Raw genomic sequence first — 15,258 nt, forward strand, 5'->3', positions numbered from 1 at the left:
TATGAGAATGAACTAAATTAGCAGATGTTATGATTTCTCTGGCATTCACTGCATGCTGGAAGAACAATTTCACATTTTAAGGAATCATCCTTAAAGAAGAGGATGTGAACATTGCAGAAAATCACCAGTAAAGCAAAGCCATAATCTCTCTCCACCACTTTCACTGAAGGGAGAAAACAGATGGATACTGCTAATGCCACAGAACATAAACCAACATTTACAGCTCAGACAGGGCTGTAAAGAAATACATTTTATTCATGGTTGGTGAGGCAGGGTTCTGATCTTTACTGGAAGATCTTTTTTTTTTTTAATGGACTCGTCTGAGGATGATTTTCATATATATGAATAAATTGTATTTATCTCTTAATAGATTCAGTATTTCAGCCAAGCCATTTCCTACCCTGCAGACACTTCTAAGGACAGGACACTTAATATGTCAGAAGTGATGGGCCTTATGAGGATTTTTACCTGTACATTGCCTTTATCAGTGATCATAAAACTTGCTTTTTCAGCACTATTTCAAAGTCAGATCAAATATTTATTGTACTTATGGGAAATATTTACATAAGCTCTTTAAAACCTGAAATCTGATAGAGTATTAAGACTCATTTGATTCCTTTCTGTAACTCAATGGCCCCTGAGAAAGTTTAAAGTGTGAAAAGCAGCACTGGCAGGAATCTGCCTTGAAGAAGCAGTTCCTGTGTTCTACCTACAGATTTTTTCTCTTTTCTGTAGCTCCCAAACTTTAATTGCTGTCAACAACAGCCACAACCTTTGAAACACCATCAGTGAACCACTCCAGAAGCTGATTTTTAAACTACTTTTATTTAATATCTTGACTCCAGCAGCTGTGTGGAATTGCTCTCTGACAAAATCTGTGTATTTTTTTTCTGCTGCCACCACACAGATTGTGCTAGATGATAATTTTGTTCTGCCAGACTGCTGCATAATATTCTGCTTCTTAAAGACCCTTGGTGATCATTCCTTCTCTTATTTAAGCTGGAAGAGTGGAAAATCCTAAATCAAGTTGTCTGGGAATTGTGTTCCAAAAACTGCATCTTTTCTTCCTGCCTGTGATCAATTTATAATTACTCCAGTGGAAAAAGAAATCATGCACAGCTAGAGGGAAGTCACAGGTCATCACTGTGCTGAGATGGAAAGCAAGTTTTGTGCATCATAATTATGGAACTTTCCTGGATCTTCTACTTTTTGCTCCTGTTCACCTGCTATACTCAGGCCCTCCATGTAATACATGTAAGTATATTAAAGATATCAGAGCATTTTTCAGGATGCTTTACAAAAAAGAGCAATAAATTCCACCAAAGAACTCCAATCCCACGGCAAAAACATTGCGTAACGCTCTTGAAATATATTTTATTAGGGGAAAAGAGTGATTATAAAGCTTCTTTAAACACTGAATATGTGATGTCTTCTCAGAAACAGCTACCTGAAGCAGCTGCTGCCTCTCAGAGGGACTGTGGGAATACATCCATCACCTGGGCAGCCACAGGGACCACTGACAGCCCGGGAGCTCTGGAGGAACAGCAGATGTGGTGAGCAAAACCTTGATTTAGTGTCACTGTCACCCTGCTAACGCTCCTTGTGTTTACAGAGGGGTTTTGTCTTTCACAGGTCATCTTAGCATTTTATTTGGTACTTTATATTGCTTTATCAAGCCAGGATTTAATTATCTTCAGTGTCCCTTGAGCTCATCAGAGACTCCAAGTTTCACTGCCTCATAAACCAAAGATCACAGAATTCCCCATTTTTTGTGGAGAGGCACTGGTGAAGGAATTGTTGTGCTTCAAGTGGCTGATGGGCCAGGCTGGTTTTTTACTGCCCACATGCAGATTGTTCTGCTACATACTGAATTCTACACATTTATTTTCCATGTGTGTCTTCCATCCAGAGCTTTGAAGCAGGGCCACACTTTGACTCCCAAACTCCATTGGATATTGGATACAAACAAGTCCTAATATGGATTTTCCCAAAGAATGTGAAAACCATTCAATGAAAATATTATACATCATGAAATAATTAAGGTTTATGCTCTCATAAGAATTATTTCTGGGCTGCATCCAACCTTAAATATTAATGTGTAGGTTATATAACATGCAGCAATTAATAACACTTAACTGGATAGACATGGTTACCATGGTTTCTGGACATTTGAATTTTTTAATTTGGTTTATAAAACCCTGCACAACCCAAAACATTAATAACATGGATTAAAACTTTTTCCATCCGTTTAATATGCAATATACATGAGGACACTTCTATTTCTCAATATGCACTTTATCAAACTCAGTAAATTACTGTGTTCACATTTTCATTAGCTGTAGTCATGGAGTTGCTGATCGCTCTTAAAATCAGTTTTTACTTCATTTTCCATTATTTTTTCAGGAAGCCTGCCTTCTTAGAGACTTCCTGCTCTTTAAAAATTTATGTCATGGAACCTCATGTTGTCAGGAGCACTGGTTGATTCATCAGTGTTGAGTATCCTGCATTGTTTCACACAGATTTCAAATCCCAATTTCACACCACTGTTGCTCTCATCCTGTATCTTACAGCATAATGCACTGATGCTGATAAATTACTTAATAGCTACAAAAAAAACTTAATAGCTACCAAAAAAAAAAGAGAAAAAAACAAAGTCCTTACTTGGTACCTAATAAAATAATAACCAAATGTTCTCTCTCAGGTTGCTAGGATGCTTCCAAAGCTCTGAAATACTTCAAAAATTCTCCCCTTTAACCCATTTGTTTGATCACAGTTCCTGGCACCCCTCTGTGCTTCCCTAAAGCAAGAGCCAGAGTCTGAACTCCAGGAATATTCAGCATTAAAAAACCTCAGGGTTCTGCTAGTGGAAATTCTGATTTCTCCTCTTAGGAAAATCCCCAATTTTTGAGGTCCAAATCAATCAAATTGGTCCTGGATGCTGATATCTGGGATTGGCATTCTTGTTCCCTCTTTGTGTCCATGAGGAATCACACATCTTCCAGATTTCTGTCCTTTTTCTGCACTGTTTCTCCAGAGATTTTTCACTCAATGTATTTCAGGGAGGTGGGTAAATGTTCATCTGTAGGAATATTCAAAGAAAGGACCAGAAAAAAAATGTGAGGGCCAGGGCTCCTCAGTGATTGTGTTACAGCAGTCATGGATGAAATTAGAAAGAAATGGCCCAAAACTGGCACTGTTAATCAATTCACATACTTTAATATGTGAATTAAATAATTCTACACTTCATCATCTTTTTGGACCCTTAGAAAAAGATAAATATATAAGGGGAAGGAAAATATTTTTTTCAAAAAAACCACAAGAGCATTTGAGAAATTGTTCCTTTGGTGAAACTTGGTCAAACAGAATGAGACTGCAGGCAGTCATTAGAGTCTCTTCATAGTTCACCTTTGAAAATTTAAATTTACATCTCCAGCAGGTTCAGTGGAACTGGATTAGACCATGCTCACTTGGAAGGAAGTTTCTGGATAATTTTAAACTTTGAAGTTGAAAGCATTTGGAAAGGGAGACAAGTGTTTGAGTCTTTGATTAAAGCCATCTGGTTTTGCATCAAGCTGATAGAGTTCTAGAAGCTAAATATTCCACACTCTGAAATTCATATATTGGTTTTATTTTTGTGTTAAATTTAGCAGAACTCTGACACACCAGAAATAGAATCTCCTTCATCAATACTTTTTATTTAATCTTCTTCTGAAAATACAACATGAAATAAAAAGATCTCTACTGGGATTACGAAGTTAGACTGTGATTAAATGAATCTTGACTTTAGATATATTCCCTTTGCCAAAAAAAAAGGAAAAACCCAAAGTGTGAGGCAAAACTCAAATGTGCAAATCTCTTGCTCTGCGCAAAACCTCTGATAAGAGAGGATGGCATCAGTTTTAAGTCAGCCTCCTTTCAAGCAAGGACACAACCAGCAGAAAACTCAAGGAGCTTTAAATGCAGAGAGCAAGAATGAGACCACCAAGGCAAGAGCAATGTGATTTGGAATGCAAACAGAGCCCTGCCCCATGTGGGGGTTGTTACACACCCCCAATCAAACTGGGGTTTGTAGAAAGGAAAGCAAAGTGGATCCAAAGTTCACCAGTGGATCCCAGGAGCTCCTGCAGCTCTAACCTTAAGGCTATGGAAATCAAAGAGGTCCCAGAAGCTTTCACAGGAATATTCCTGCAGTAATTACTCTGCAATGGAGAAGCCTAAAAGGGAGACTGCACACATCTCTACTGCAGTCCCACTGTCTCTTGTTCAAACTCACAGAAAAATCATTTATAGTCATGAGCCAAAAGCTATGTAGAATCACACTTCTCATTATTTATTTAATCACTAACTTATTAAAATGGTTTTTATGATCTCCCAGAACTTTATTCTCCACATGTCCTTAGTGAGGACTATTGGAGCTGTCTGGAACGGAGTCTCTCCCACTGGGTATCACATCTTGGGTACTTGAGAGGTTTTAGTGGGTTTAATGGCATTACTGACTCTGCAGTTAAACAGCTGAAATCTTGGATTTGCTTTTTCTACAGCAGCCAAAAGCCTATTATTATATTTACAGAAGAGTGAGAGAACAAAGTGCCTTGATGTATTTTGCATTCTTGCTTGGCAGTGGTTTAAATTAACAATAAGATGTGAAAGAGGACATCCAGTTAAGTACCCCAAAAAAAGAAGTTAACATCTCTAAACGTCTTTAGTTCACATCCATTTGCTGTGCATCAGTTTGAGTATTCAGTGTTGGTGAGTAGCTGTGGATCAGAAGTGGAATCAGCTCATCCAGTGGATATTTCTATTCCTTTCAGCTCTTCCAATGATCTTTATCATTGATCACAAACCTTTTCCTCATCTCCTCCCTATCTCTCTCACGAATCTTCAGTATGTATTCACCTGGCTCATGCACCCTGATTTTCACCCTATCTGACCCTGAAAACCACTCGGATTCTTTTTTTTTTTTCCAACCAGTTGGTGACACAGCCTTCATTTCCTCTTTGGCTTCCCTTTTTCTGGTATCTATCCTTATCTTCAACTGCTGTGAAGTATCTGTTTCCTTTAGGCATTTCAGTCATTGCTTGGTTTTCTGATGTCAAGAAAATGGATAGAAAACTGTCAAGAAAAGCTTCTGTTTCTATTGTGCAATAAAAGTTACACAAGACCCTTCTCATAAATCCAACAACGCAAGCAAATAACCAAAAACATGAGCAGAAGAATTTTGCCCAAGGACACAGAGTAAAAACACACCATTAGCAAAAATAACTAAAATTAATGAAGCTAGTAGCTGCTCAGGCACTTACAAAATTGATTTCCAGAGTTGCAGATCATGTAGTCCTCAAATAATGACAAAGAAAAGGGAACAAAAAAGCTCTTTACTTCTCCAAAGAGGTGTTTTTCAGTTTTAAAAGTAGAGAAATCTTTTGGGATGAGACAGTTCCAAGAAAAAAGTCTCAATGGCATGGCGACCTGGAAGTGGCAGTGAGTGATGTTCTGTGCTTCAAGAGCAAAATTCTTTAGAATGGAAAAAGGCATCAAAGCAAGTTGTTTCTTGAGTTCCCATTTGCACAAATTCAATTGTGATTAGAATGGAAAGAGGGAAAAAGAGATCAGCATTACTGCATCTTCTGTGACAAAGTGACACTGCAGCAATGTAAGAGTGAGTAGGTGGCATCACATTCTTGCCATCTCTGGCCATCTAGTGGCATCTTTTTCTCCACAAAATATAACAAATAAACAATTCCAAAGAGAAACAAACACCCTAACGGCCCATGTATGTTAAATAATGAGCGTGCGAGTACATAATTCTTGTTATCTTATTAATGCTTTGGCACAGAAAATTGGTTTAGAAGCTTCACAGAATCCCACAATCAGGCTGAAAAAGACCTTTGGGATTATTGAGTCTGACCTCAATGCTCTGTAGCCTGGTGTGCTCCAGTGCAAATGTCCAGCGCTCCTGCACAGGGATGTGTCATCCCAGGTGGCTTTACCTGGCCTGAGTGACACCTTGGGGACAGCTGGAGGATGGGTTGGTGCCTTGTGGTGCAACGTGTGCTGCTGTGACAGACAGAGGTCTGTCACTGTGTTTTGTCACTGAAGAGGTACTTTGGAGCATCCAAGCAGCAGGAGACGGGACAGGGAGCCCTTTTCCCAGTGAGGTTCCCAGGCTGCAGCCTGACAAGGAGCACGAGCATCCCTGGAGCTGGAGGCTCTGGCATCCCTCAGCTCCTTCCCTTCCCAGCCATGGACGCACAAACGACACAGCAGCACCGTGTCCCCAGCCATGGGTGGCGGATCTGGGGAACTCTTCTGTGTCAGCTCCTGAGTTTCTCAGTGCAAGCCACCAAGATGCTGAGATGGTCCAGCCACAAAGATGATGAGGGGTCTGGAGCATCTCTTGATGAGGAGAGACTGGGGGAGTGTTTGGGCTACAGAAGAATGAGAGTGGATCTCAGCAACGCATTTAAATATCTCTGAGCGGTGCCAGAGGATGGTGCCAGACTCTTCAGTGGTAGCGACAGGATGAGGAGCGACGGCCAAAAACTAAAACACAACAAGTTCCAGCTCAGCATGAGGAGGAATTCCTCACACTGAAGGCGGCAGAGCCCTGGGATAGCTGCACAGGGAGGGCGAGGATCTCCCTCCCTGAGGGCACTCCAACCCGCCGGGCCGCGTTCCTGCGCCACCTGTCCGGGTGCCGCTGCCGTGGACGATCTCCAGAGGTCCCTGCCGACCCGAACCGCTCTGAGACCCGCGTCGGCCCCGACACCGCCCAGCCCGGCCGGGGCAGAGCAGGGCAGAGCAGGGCGGCGGAACTGCCGTTCCGGGGCCGCGGGGCCCCGGCGGAGCGGGCGGTGGCGGCGGCGCCGAGGCGGCGCTTCCTGCGGGGCGGTGCCGGCAGGGCCGCGGGCTCGGCACCGGCGGCCGCGACTGGGGCGGCCCCGCCGGGGCTCCGCTGCGGGCTCCGCTCCCCGCCGGCCTCGCCATGCAGCGCTTCACCGTCAACATCAAGCTGCCGGCGCGGACCCTGACGGGCGCCCTGAGCGCGCCCAACCGGGGCGCGGCGGACTGGTGAGGCCGGGGCCGGGCCGGGCCGGGCCGGGCCGGGCCGGGCCGGGCCGGGCGGGCGGGTGGTTCCGGGTCCCCCCGCGGTCCCTTGGCCGCAGCCGCGGGTCGGGCTCGGCTCTGCCCCGGCATCCACAGAGCCCCGAGCAGCGGCGGGAATGGGGGCCGGGGTAGCGATGGATCCGGCCCGGGAGAGGCCGGGAGTGCCGCTGTCCGCCCGGGGCAGGGACAGAGCCTGCCGGGTACCCATTAAAGCGGAGGAGTTGAGATCAGATACCAGGAAGGAATTGTTCCCTGTGGGGTACTGAGCCCTGGCACAGGGTGCCCAGAACAGCTGTGGCTGCCCCTGGATCCCTGGCAGTGCCCAAGGCCAGGTTGGCCAGGGCTTGGAGCAGCCTGGGACAGTGGAAGGTGTCTCTGCCATGGCAGGGGCGGCACTGGGTGGGATTTAAGATCCTTTCCATCCCAAACCATTCTACAATTCTGTGCTTAACTTCTCCTGAAGTTAGACAAGCCTCAGCAGATTTTCACTGTTCCTGTAATAACTCTTGACATGCTCCTTTTTTGTCTATAAATAAGTAATAAATAAAAAAGATACACAATTAGTTATATCATTGCAAATGTATTTCTTATCTGTGTTCTTACATCTGAACTTTGGGAATGCTCTTCATGAATTCCTATGTGATTTTTTAAACTTAGAAGAAGATTCTGAGATGGACACAAAGAGATGCTTTGTGGTGGCTTAGGGCTCCAGCAGACAGTGCAATATTATTTTATAAAGCTTTTATCTTACTAAATAGTATTTACCATCTGATAAGCATCAAATAGTAGCATGCATCCAACTTAACAAAAAACCCCTCGTTGCTGATGTGAGGAGGTTTTGTTGTGTTTTCCTTGTTGATGATGCTCTGTGCTCTCCCAGGGGCTGGCAAGGTTTGATTGCCTATGGATGCCATTCCCTTGTGCTTGTAGTGGATGCCAACTCTGCTCAGACCTTGCAGGTTTTGGAAAGACACAAAGCCAGTGTTGTCAAGGTGAGATGTTCCTGATTTATTTATTTATTACTTGGTTCTGGTATTTATGTTATCCTTCCAAATCACTTGACATGGTGTTCATTGATGTGATCTTGACATGAAATCTGATGTGAAATACATATATTTTACATGATCTCTTCTGCAGCTAAGTCACATCACGCATGCTGAAATTTGAGTTGAGGTTCATGGTATATCTTTCTAGAAAATATAGACTATAAAAGATAGAATATCTGGGAACATTTGTTAGTGTTACAGAAGATGTTTCTAGGAAAGCTGTTAACATAAGAGGATTTCAAAAGAACATTACAAAATACCAAATGAAGCTCTCTGCCCCTGCCCTTTCTGATCCTCCCTGTTGGGAGAAGTGCACCATTCGTCCAAAAAGTTACTTCTAAGCTTTTCCTTCTTTTGTTACGTATAGAAAAGGAGCAATAGCAGACAAAACTGAACATTTATTTTGGTGATATAAAATGGCTAAAATTTTAGTTGAAGTGTAGAGTACCTGGACTTTCCTTTGAAGGTCCTTGACTTGAAATTGTTGAGTTTGACTTTGGGGGAGTGTGGAACAGGTTGTATTTCTTTGATTCATCTTTTCTTTGATTGTGGACAATGACAGATTTCACTTAGGGTTTAGAGGATTGTTTGGCTGGCAGATGTGTTTGATGGTCCTTGGCACAAATGCTGTATTTATTAGAAGGTTGTCAATAATTTATGAAGAATAATAGAGTCTTAGGTAGGGGGGGTTTTGGTGGGATCTTTTTGTAGTAGAAGAAAAAGGTTGAATGTGTCTTCTGCTTTAAAATTTTTGCTTATCTTAGGTAAGAAATTGTAGCAACATTAGTTTTTGATCCAGGCAGTGATAGCATTTTAATGAGTTTTGTTACATTCGCTAGCTTTGAGAAGTTACATTATTTCAACAGTAACAGAACAGAAGTGCTGAAGTCCAATTTATGAGTTAATTTTTCAAAGCCACTACCTGAAGCTTTATGAACAGAAATAGACTGTAAGGAAATGGCTAATTTATGAGGTGGAATAATGAAAAAAAATTCCCTTTATGTGAAGAAATAGGCATTATATAGGAAATGGTTATGGGGCCATGATCATTGCAGATACCTTTACATTGCTAAGAAATTTTCTTTAATTCCCAAATTGTTGGGTTTTTTTAAAGAGTTTGTAAATGCTAAGAGCACAAATAAGCTGGAATGGATCTGTAAGAAATCTGCTGTGTAAGTCTGGCTTAAACTCCTTGGAGTAAAGGTTTGTGACGGTTGTCAGAAGGGTTCTTGGGGGAAGGAAGAGACGAGATCTTTGACTCCATTATCAGAAGGCTTGATTTATTATTTCATGATATATACATATGCTATAACTATACTAAAAAGAAAAAGCAGGAGAGCTTTTCAGAAGCTTGCTAAGCTAAGAATAGAAAAGTAAAGAATGATAACAAAGGAGCTCTCTCCGACTCTGTCTGAGAGAATTCAGTCCTGGATTGGCCACTAACTAAAAACATCCAAGCTGGGCCAATCCAGATGGACCTGTTGCATTCCACAGCAGCAGATAACCTATTGTTTACATCTTGTTGCTGAACTTCTCAGCTTCAGCAGGAAAAATCCTGAGAGAGGATTTTTCATAAAAGAAATGTCAGTGACATAGGTTCACACCAGCAAACTCAGTCCACTGGGGATCTTCTCCCCAAAAACCTGTGCCTCAGTTCTGAAAAATTCCCAAACACACCATATCTGTTATGAAGAAAACAAAGAAAAACCAATTGTTTCATAATCCCTTTACAGTCCATTTTGTTATATTCCTTTAAATGCATCCTCTCCTTTGGCTGTTGTAACTTTGTCTGGAGTAGGTAAAAGTTTCCCTGAAAATGGATCCATGTTAGTTGTCCATCTGTCCAAATGCTGTTTATATTCACAGAATTCACAGAACTGAAAACTTTGTATGGAGTGGATTATATCTGATTTTACCTTGACAAAGAGTATTGAAAGCATGCTTTTATGGAAGAAAATCTAATTACAAGAGAAGTTTTTTGATGCATCACAAGAATGAGAGGATTTAAATGATGTTTGTGTCCTTTTTAGTGCATTAATAAGCAGTGATAATAACGCTTTATAAATGAGGTGGTATGAATGGTGAAAATTTAAAAAAAGTCACCTGATTTGCTGTATTTTGAAGCCAAGTAGACAGTGACTAATACTGCTAGAAAATAATTTCTTTTAGCAGGTGGTCAGGTCCTGTGTGGGGACTTGTTGGATCAGTGTGACTGCAGAGAGGAAAGAGGTTCTTGGTGTGGGAGCACCACTTGGGCTCTGCTCAGGGCTGGTCATATAAAGATCTCCTTTTTTGTTGTTTTGAGCTTGGTGACAGCTCCTCCCTTGAGAAAGGATGCTTTCCAGACTTGAAATTTGCTTTGAAGTAATATGCATTTAACTGAGAAATAAATAGCTTTGTGGGTTTTTACAATTACAGTTACACAGCCACCTGCAGATATCCTCAGGGGTAGTTCTTTCTTGAACAGCAGGGAAGCAGGAATTGCAAAAATGAAATTTGTAGGTAAAGGAGAGTCTCTCAAGAATTCTTTGTGATTCTGGTAGAAACATACTTTGAGTTCATAGAGTTAGAGATTGTGTGCTGTGCATGTGTCACATTTGTTTAATTTATTCTGCTGGTTTGTGAGACACATCCTTCTCATACCTCTGAGAGGGGCAGCACAAAGGTGCCAGCAGGGCTCTGAATGCTGCTGTAAATCTGGTTTGTGGTGCAAAGTTAGTGGTGCCTAATGACAGTCCAGTGTCAGTTTTTAAATGTCATGTTTTCAGGATCTGCAGAAAGTCCTGCGTCCTTTCTGTGACAGGCAGTGACAGCACACAGGGTGGAATTTTTGTAGCAGGTGAAGTCCTATAAGTTTAGCAATAATGTTTCTTTATTCTGCCACTGTATGCAGTCTGTCCTGGGGCAGAAGTTCATCTTAAAAGCAGATAGCAAAAAACATGTGGGATAGATAAGGAAGAAGCCAATGTTATCCCTCCCCTTGTAATCTGAGAGGAGTTGTAGACAGAGTGTTTCAGATTTCAGACACAGATTTCTCATAAGTATTGCCAATTTACAAGCCTGTGCAGCTTGAAATCCCAAACTGGAAAGGAGTACCTGGAAATCAGTGGTGGCAATGTGCTGAAAATAACCAGAAATGTTGCAAATGTCAGCAATAACTTGTTTTTGTTTTCTTCTTATGAGACAACACATGAATTAAAGACTAACGTTCCTTCCTCACCAATACCACGGTACATTTGTCAGATTAGGAAAATTGCATGTTTTAGGATGTGTATAAAAATTAAATGATAATTTTTCGGCTTTCATTTGATTAGAAGTCAGTGGGTTTAGGTTTGGGGGTGCCCACAGAACCTTAAACATTGCCATTTGGTTTCCTCTAAATATTTGAGTAAATTCTTGATATACATGGTGTATATGTTTGGATTGCTGTAGTTACCATCAGGAACAAATATTGTTGATGTATGTAATTGGAGAATATCAGCCATGCAGTCATGCAGCACAGTGCTGACCTACCTTTAATGTACACAAGTGATGGTGGCTTAAAGGTATGTCACAGGTGCTGTTGGCATTAACCATTACTGGGCTTTTTTATTGAGTTCATTCTCTGAAAAACATGAACTATGGTGTCTGTGCCATCCATTTGTCTCCTTTAACCAATCCCCATCTGCATTTTCAGGTTAAATGGGCTAAGGAAAATTACCACCACAATGTTGGCTCTCCATATTCCTTACGTTTGGCTTCTGCTGATGCCACAGGGAAAATCATTGTGTGGGATGTGGCCACAGGAGCAGCTCGCTGTGAAATCCAGGAGCACTCAAAGCCTATCCAAGGTAAGGATAGTGCTTGATGGTGAGATGGGAGTTGTTTTATGGAGCATTGTGTGCAAATCCATCACCTGCCTTTTATCAACTCTGCTCTGCTCTGACAGGGAATTTTCCTGTTGGGATTACTCGCCCTCTGTATGTTTGCTTGTTCATTTTATGAGTAAATGGAAGATTTACTGTTCCACAAAGGAATGCTGTGAGATTTAATTCATTATGGTGATGTTTTCCAAGTTCTTGTGACAAAAATGAAATTTGATTCTCTTTTGAAGAACATTATTGATTGAAATAATAACATTTACTCAAGTACATCTTCCTGCTCTTCAGCTGGAGTTGGGGTTTTTGGGGTATTTAAAAAAATTGTGATGATGCTTAAGTTATACCTGGTGGGCTTTTAAAATCTGTTATATAAAAGTCCTCTTATAAAATTAGGTTGTTTGGTTTTTGTTATACTTCTCTTTTATAAATCCTGTGAAAGAAAATGCAACATTTTAAATCTCATACTGGGCCACTGAAAATTTGTTTATTGACTGCAGTTCATTTTAGTTTCATCACTTTTTGTTTGTGTGCATTATAAATTGTGTTTTATTTACTCCTGGCACTGGTTCACTGAAAGTTTAAAGAAGTTCTGACCATTCCATTTGAAGACTTCTACAGCTGTTTGGACCAAATGGAGCTTCTTATTTTCTGTGAAACCAGGGAAAGCTCTTACCACCTCTGAAAGGGCTGAGTGTTACACTCAGTTTTATTTTACTCTTGAGCTTAAGACTGATTAAAAGGCTTTAGAGTGAAGAAGTATTTTTGTCCAGTTCCAAACTGATACCATCCCAAATATTAATTTTGTTTCCTATTTCTTTTGACAGACATGCAGTGGCTGTGGAATCAAGATGCTTCCAGAGATTTACTACTTGCAGTTCACCCACCAAATTATATTGTACTGTGGAATGCAGACACTGGCACCAAACTTTGGAAGAAAAGTTATGCTGAAAATATCCTGTCTTTTTCATTTGACCCCTTTGATCCCTCACATTTAGCTTGTAAGTTTATATGTATAAAACAGTGGGGCCTGGATATGTGTGAGCAGGAAAATTGTTAAACTGGAATGGAAATGTTGAAATTAAAAGTAATGGATTGGAGAGAATAATGTCAGAAATGCCAGTAAAAAGTCAAAAAGTAAAAACAGGGAGCCTTTGGTCAATGTGGAATCTTAGTTCAGAAGGTGCTGCTGTGTGGGAAGGGGGAAAGCAGGCATGAGTAGGGAAGTTAAAAATCTGAAAAGTTTGAGACTTTACAGAAGGAAATATGAAGGTTGTAGAGGGAGCTGGAGGAAGCCAAGGATGGAGAGCCCTGTGAAATCTAAAAGGCTATAAAGGGATGGGTGCTGAGGGAGAAGCCAGTGAGATAAGTAGACCAAGGGGGATACAGTGCAGATTTATTAATTTTAGCAGAAAGAAACTGAGAGAACTAGGAGAGTTACCATTTTATTCTTGAATTTAGCTTCATCCCTCCTGACCTGTAATGGGACAGTGCAGTTTTCAGCCTTGGTCATTTGGGGATTTTTTTGTCTGCCATATCATTCAACCTTCTATAAACACTTCAGCTGTACAGCTGAGCTTTGTGCTGCAACATAAATAATGTGAATTAATGATTATTTGAGCAATGCTCTGCATGAGAACAAAAAATGGTGATACAGTCAGTGTGTATTCTGTCTTCTATTTGCATTGTGAATCTTAAAGAAAAACAGTTGGTGAGAGAGAATAACTGAGTTTCTGCCAGAAATACAGTAGTTTTTAATATAAAAACTGAGGGGTTTTGATATTAATTGATTTTAATGGATCATCTGCTGCTCTTTCAGTTAGAAAGTGCTGGCTGTCTAGAATTAGGAGTTTTCTATCTGTTATAGTATTAGCAAAGTTATTAGCATTTCTCCTCACCGAAAATGTCATTAAAGTGGAATGCCACAATCAAATTGCAGGCTGAATTCTGCTATTTTTCTTTCCTGGTCCAGTGCTCACCAGTGAAGGAATAGTGTTCATCTCTGACTTCTCCCCTTCCAAAGCTCCTGCCAGCTCAGGGAAGAAAGTTTACATCTCCAGTCCCCATTCCAGTCCTTCTCACAACAAGCTGGCTGCTGCTACAGGGGCCAAAAAGGCCCTTGATAAAGTCAAAATCCTAATCAGTAATGAAAAACCAAGGTAGGTTGCAAATATTTCTTCTCAGATAATGCTTTGTGTACTTGATGTTGTCAGTGTACTGAGGCTAAAGGCTGTAAGGGAACATACACAAGATATAAAATTGAGATAAGCAGTGTGTCTGAGGATAATTTCCCATGAATGCCAGTAAATGTCAGGGCAGCCAGTGCTGTTCCTAAGTGAATTGCTTTGGATTTGAGATGTGCAAGAATTACACTTGTTCCATTTGAATGAAGTGCAATTGTTAAAATTACTCTGTAATCTTATTTAGACAAAAGTCAACAGAATGTGGTTTTGGAAGTCAGTGATGCTTTGCACTGCTCTGACAGAGAAATGAAAATCTGCAGTTGCTTGTGATCAAAATAGAGGTTACTTGAAAAAAATGCAGTTGCAGGAAAAATGAAACTTTAAAATTTGTTTTGAATTTGATCATTTCATTACACACACTGATAAAAGTTCATGTCTGATTTTACAGTGCTGAATCTGTAACACTCAATGACTGTCTTCAGTTGTCATATTTGCCTTCCAAAAGAAACTACATGCTCTTACTGTATCCCAGGGAAATTCTGATTCTTGACTTGGAAGTGAATCAGACAGTGGGTGTGATTGCCATTGAAAGGACAGGGGTGCCTTTCATACAGGTGAGGTAGATTTCAATTTTTTCAATTATTTTTTCCAATTATTGGCTTCCTTAGTGACAAATCCTGTAGGTGAAGAAATTCATGGAAGCATTGCCTTAATGGTAACATTTTTCATGATTTGCTCAAACATCAGGAATTGTGGGCTCCCTTGCAAGTGTCCTTTGCAAAGAGTAAGATTTTGAATATGCAATCTAACAGCCATCTCTTTGCCCAGGTAATCCCTTGTTTTCAGAGGGATGGGTTATTTTGCCTCCATGAAAATGGTTGTATCACGTTGAGGGTTCGCAGATCCAACTGCAGCATCACTGCAACTCCAAATGAGGAGCCAGGTGAGGTTTGTGTCAAAAATGTCCAGATATGAACTTTGATGCATTTTAATTAATAATTTAACACCAGTAATGACCATTGTGCCTCATACAGGATGATGAATCTAGTGCCCTTCTAGTGTTTTGTC

At 40.9% G+C, this 15,258-nt stretch overlaps 1 protein-coding gene across 4 annotated transcripts in view; it reads left to right on the plus strand.

Annotated features, from left to right (window-relative positions):
• Window positions 1–6,898: 6,898 nt before the first annotated feature.
• Window positions 6,899–15,258, plus strand: part of WDR11 (WD repeat domain 11) — a 36,805-nt gene continuing 28,445 nt past the window's right edge. For all 4 annotated transcript variants that reach the window (XM_030951283.1, XM_030951284.1, XM_030951285.1 and 1 more), the window contains exons 1-7: window positions 6,899–7,068; window positions 7,985–8,096; window positions 11,827–11,980; window positions 12,835–13,008; window positions 13,980–14,166; window positions 14,639–14,804; window positions 15,019–15,133. In XM_030951283.1, the coding sequence (XP_030807143.1) occupies window positions 6,983–7,068; window positions 7,985–8,096; window positions 11,827–11,980; window positions 12,835–13,008; window positions 13,980–14,166; window positions 14,639–14,804; window positions 15,019–15,133 (994 nt within the window). In that variant the 5' untranslated portion in view covers window positions 6,899–6,982. The remainder of the gene's footprint in view (window positions 7,069–7,984; window positions 8,097–11,826; window positions 11,981–12,834; window positions 13,009–13,979; window positions 14,167–14,638; window positions 14,805–15,018; window positions 15,134–15,258) is intronic.

The sequence above is a fragment of the Camarhynchus parvulus genome, chromosome 6, assembly GCF_901933205.1.
Source record: "Camarhynchus parvulus chromosome 6, STF_HiC, whole genome shotgun sequence".
Lineage (NCBI taxonomy): Eukaryota > Metazoa > Chordata > Aves > Passeriformes > Thraupidae > Camarhynchus > Camarhynchus parvulus.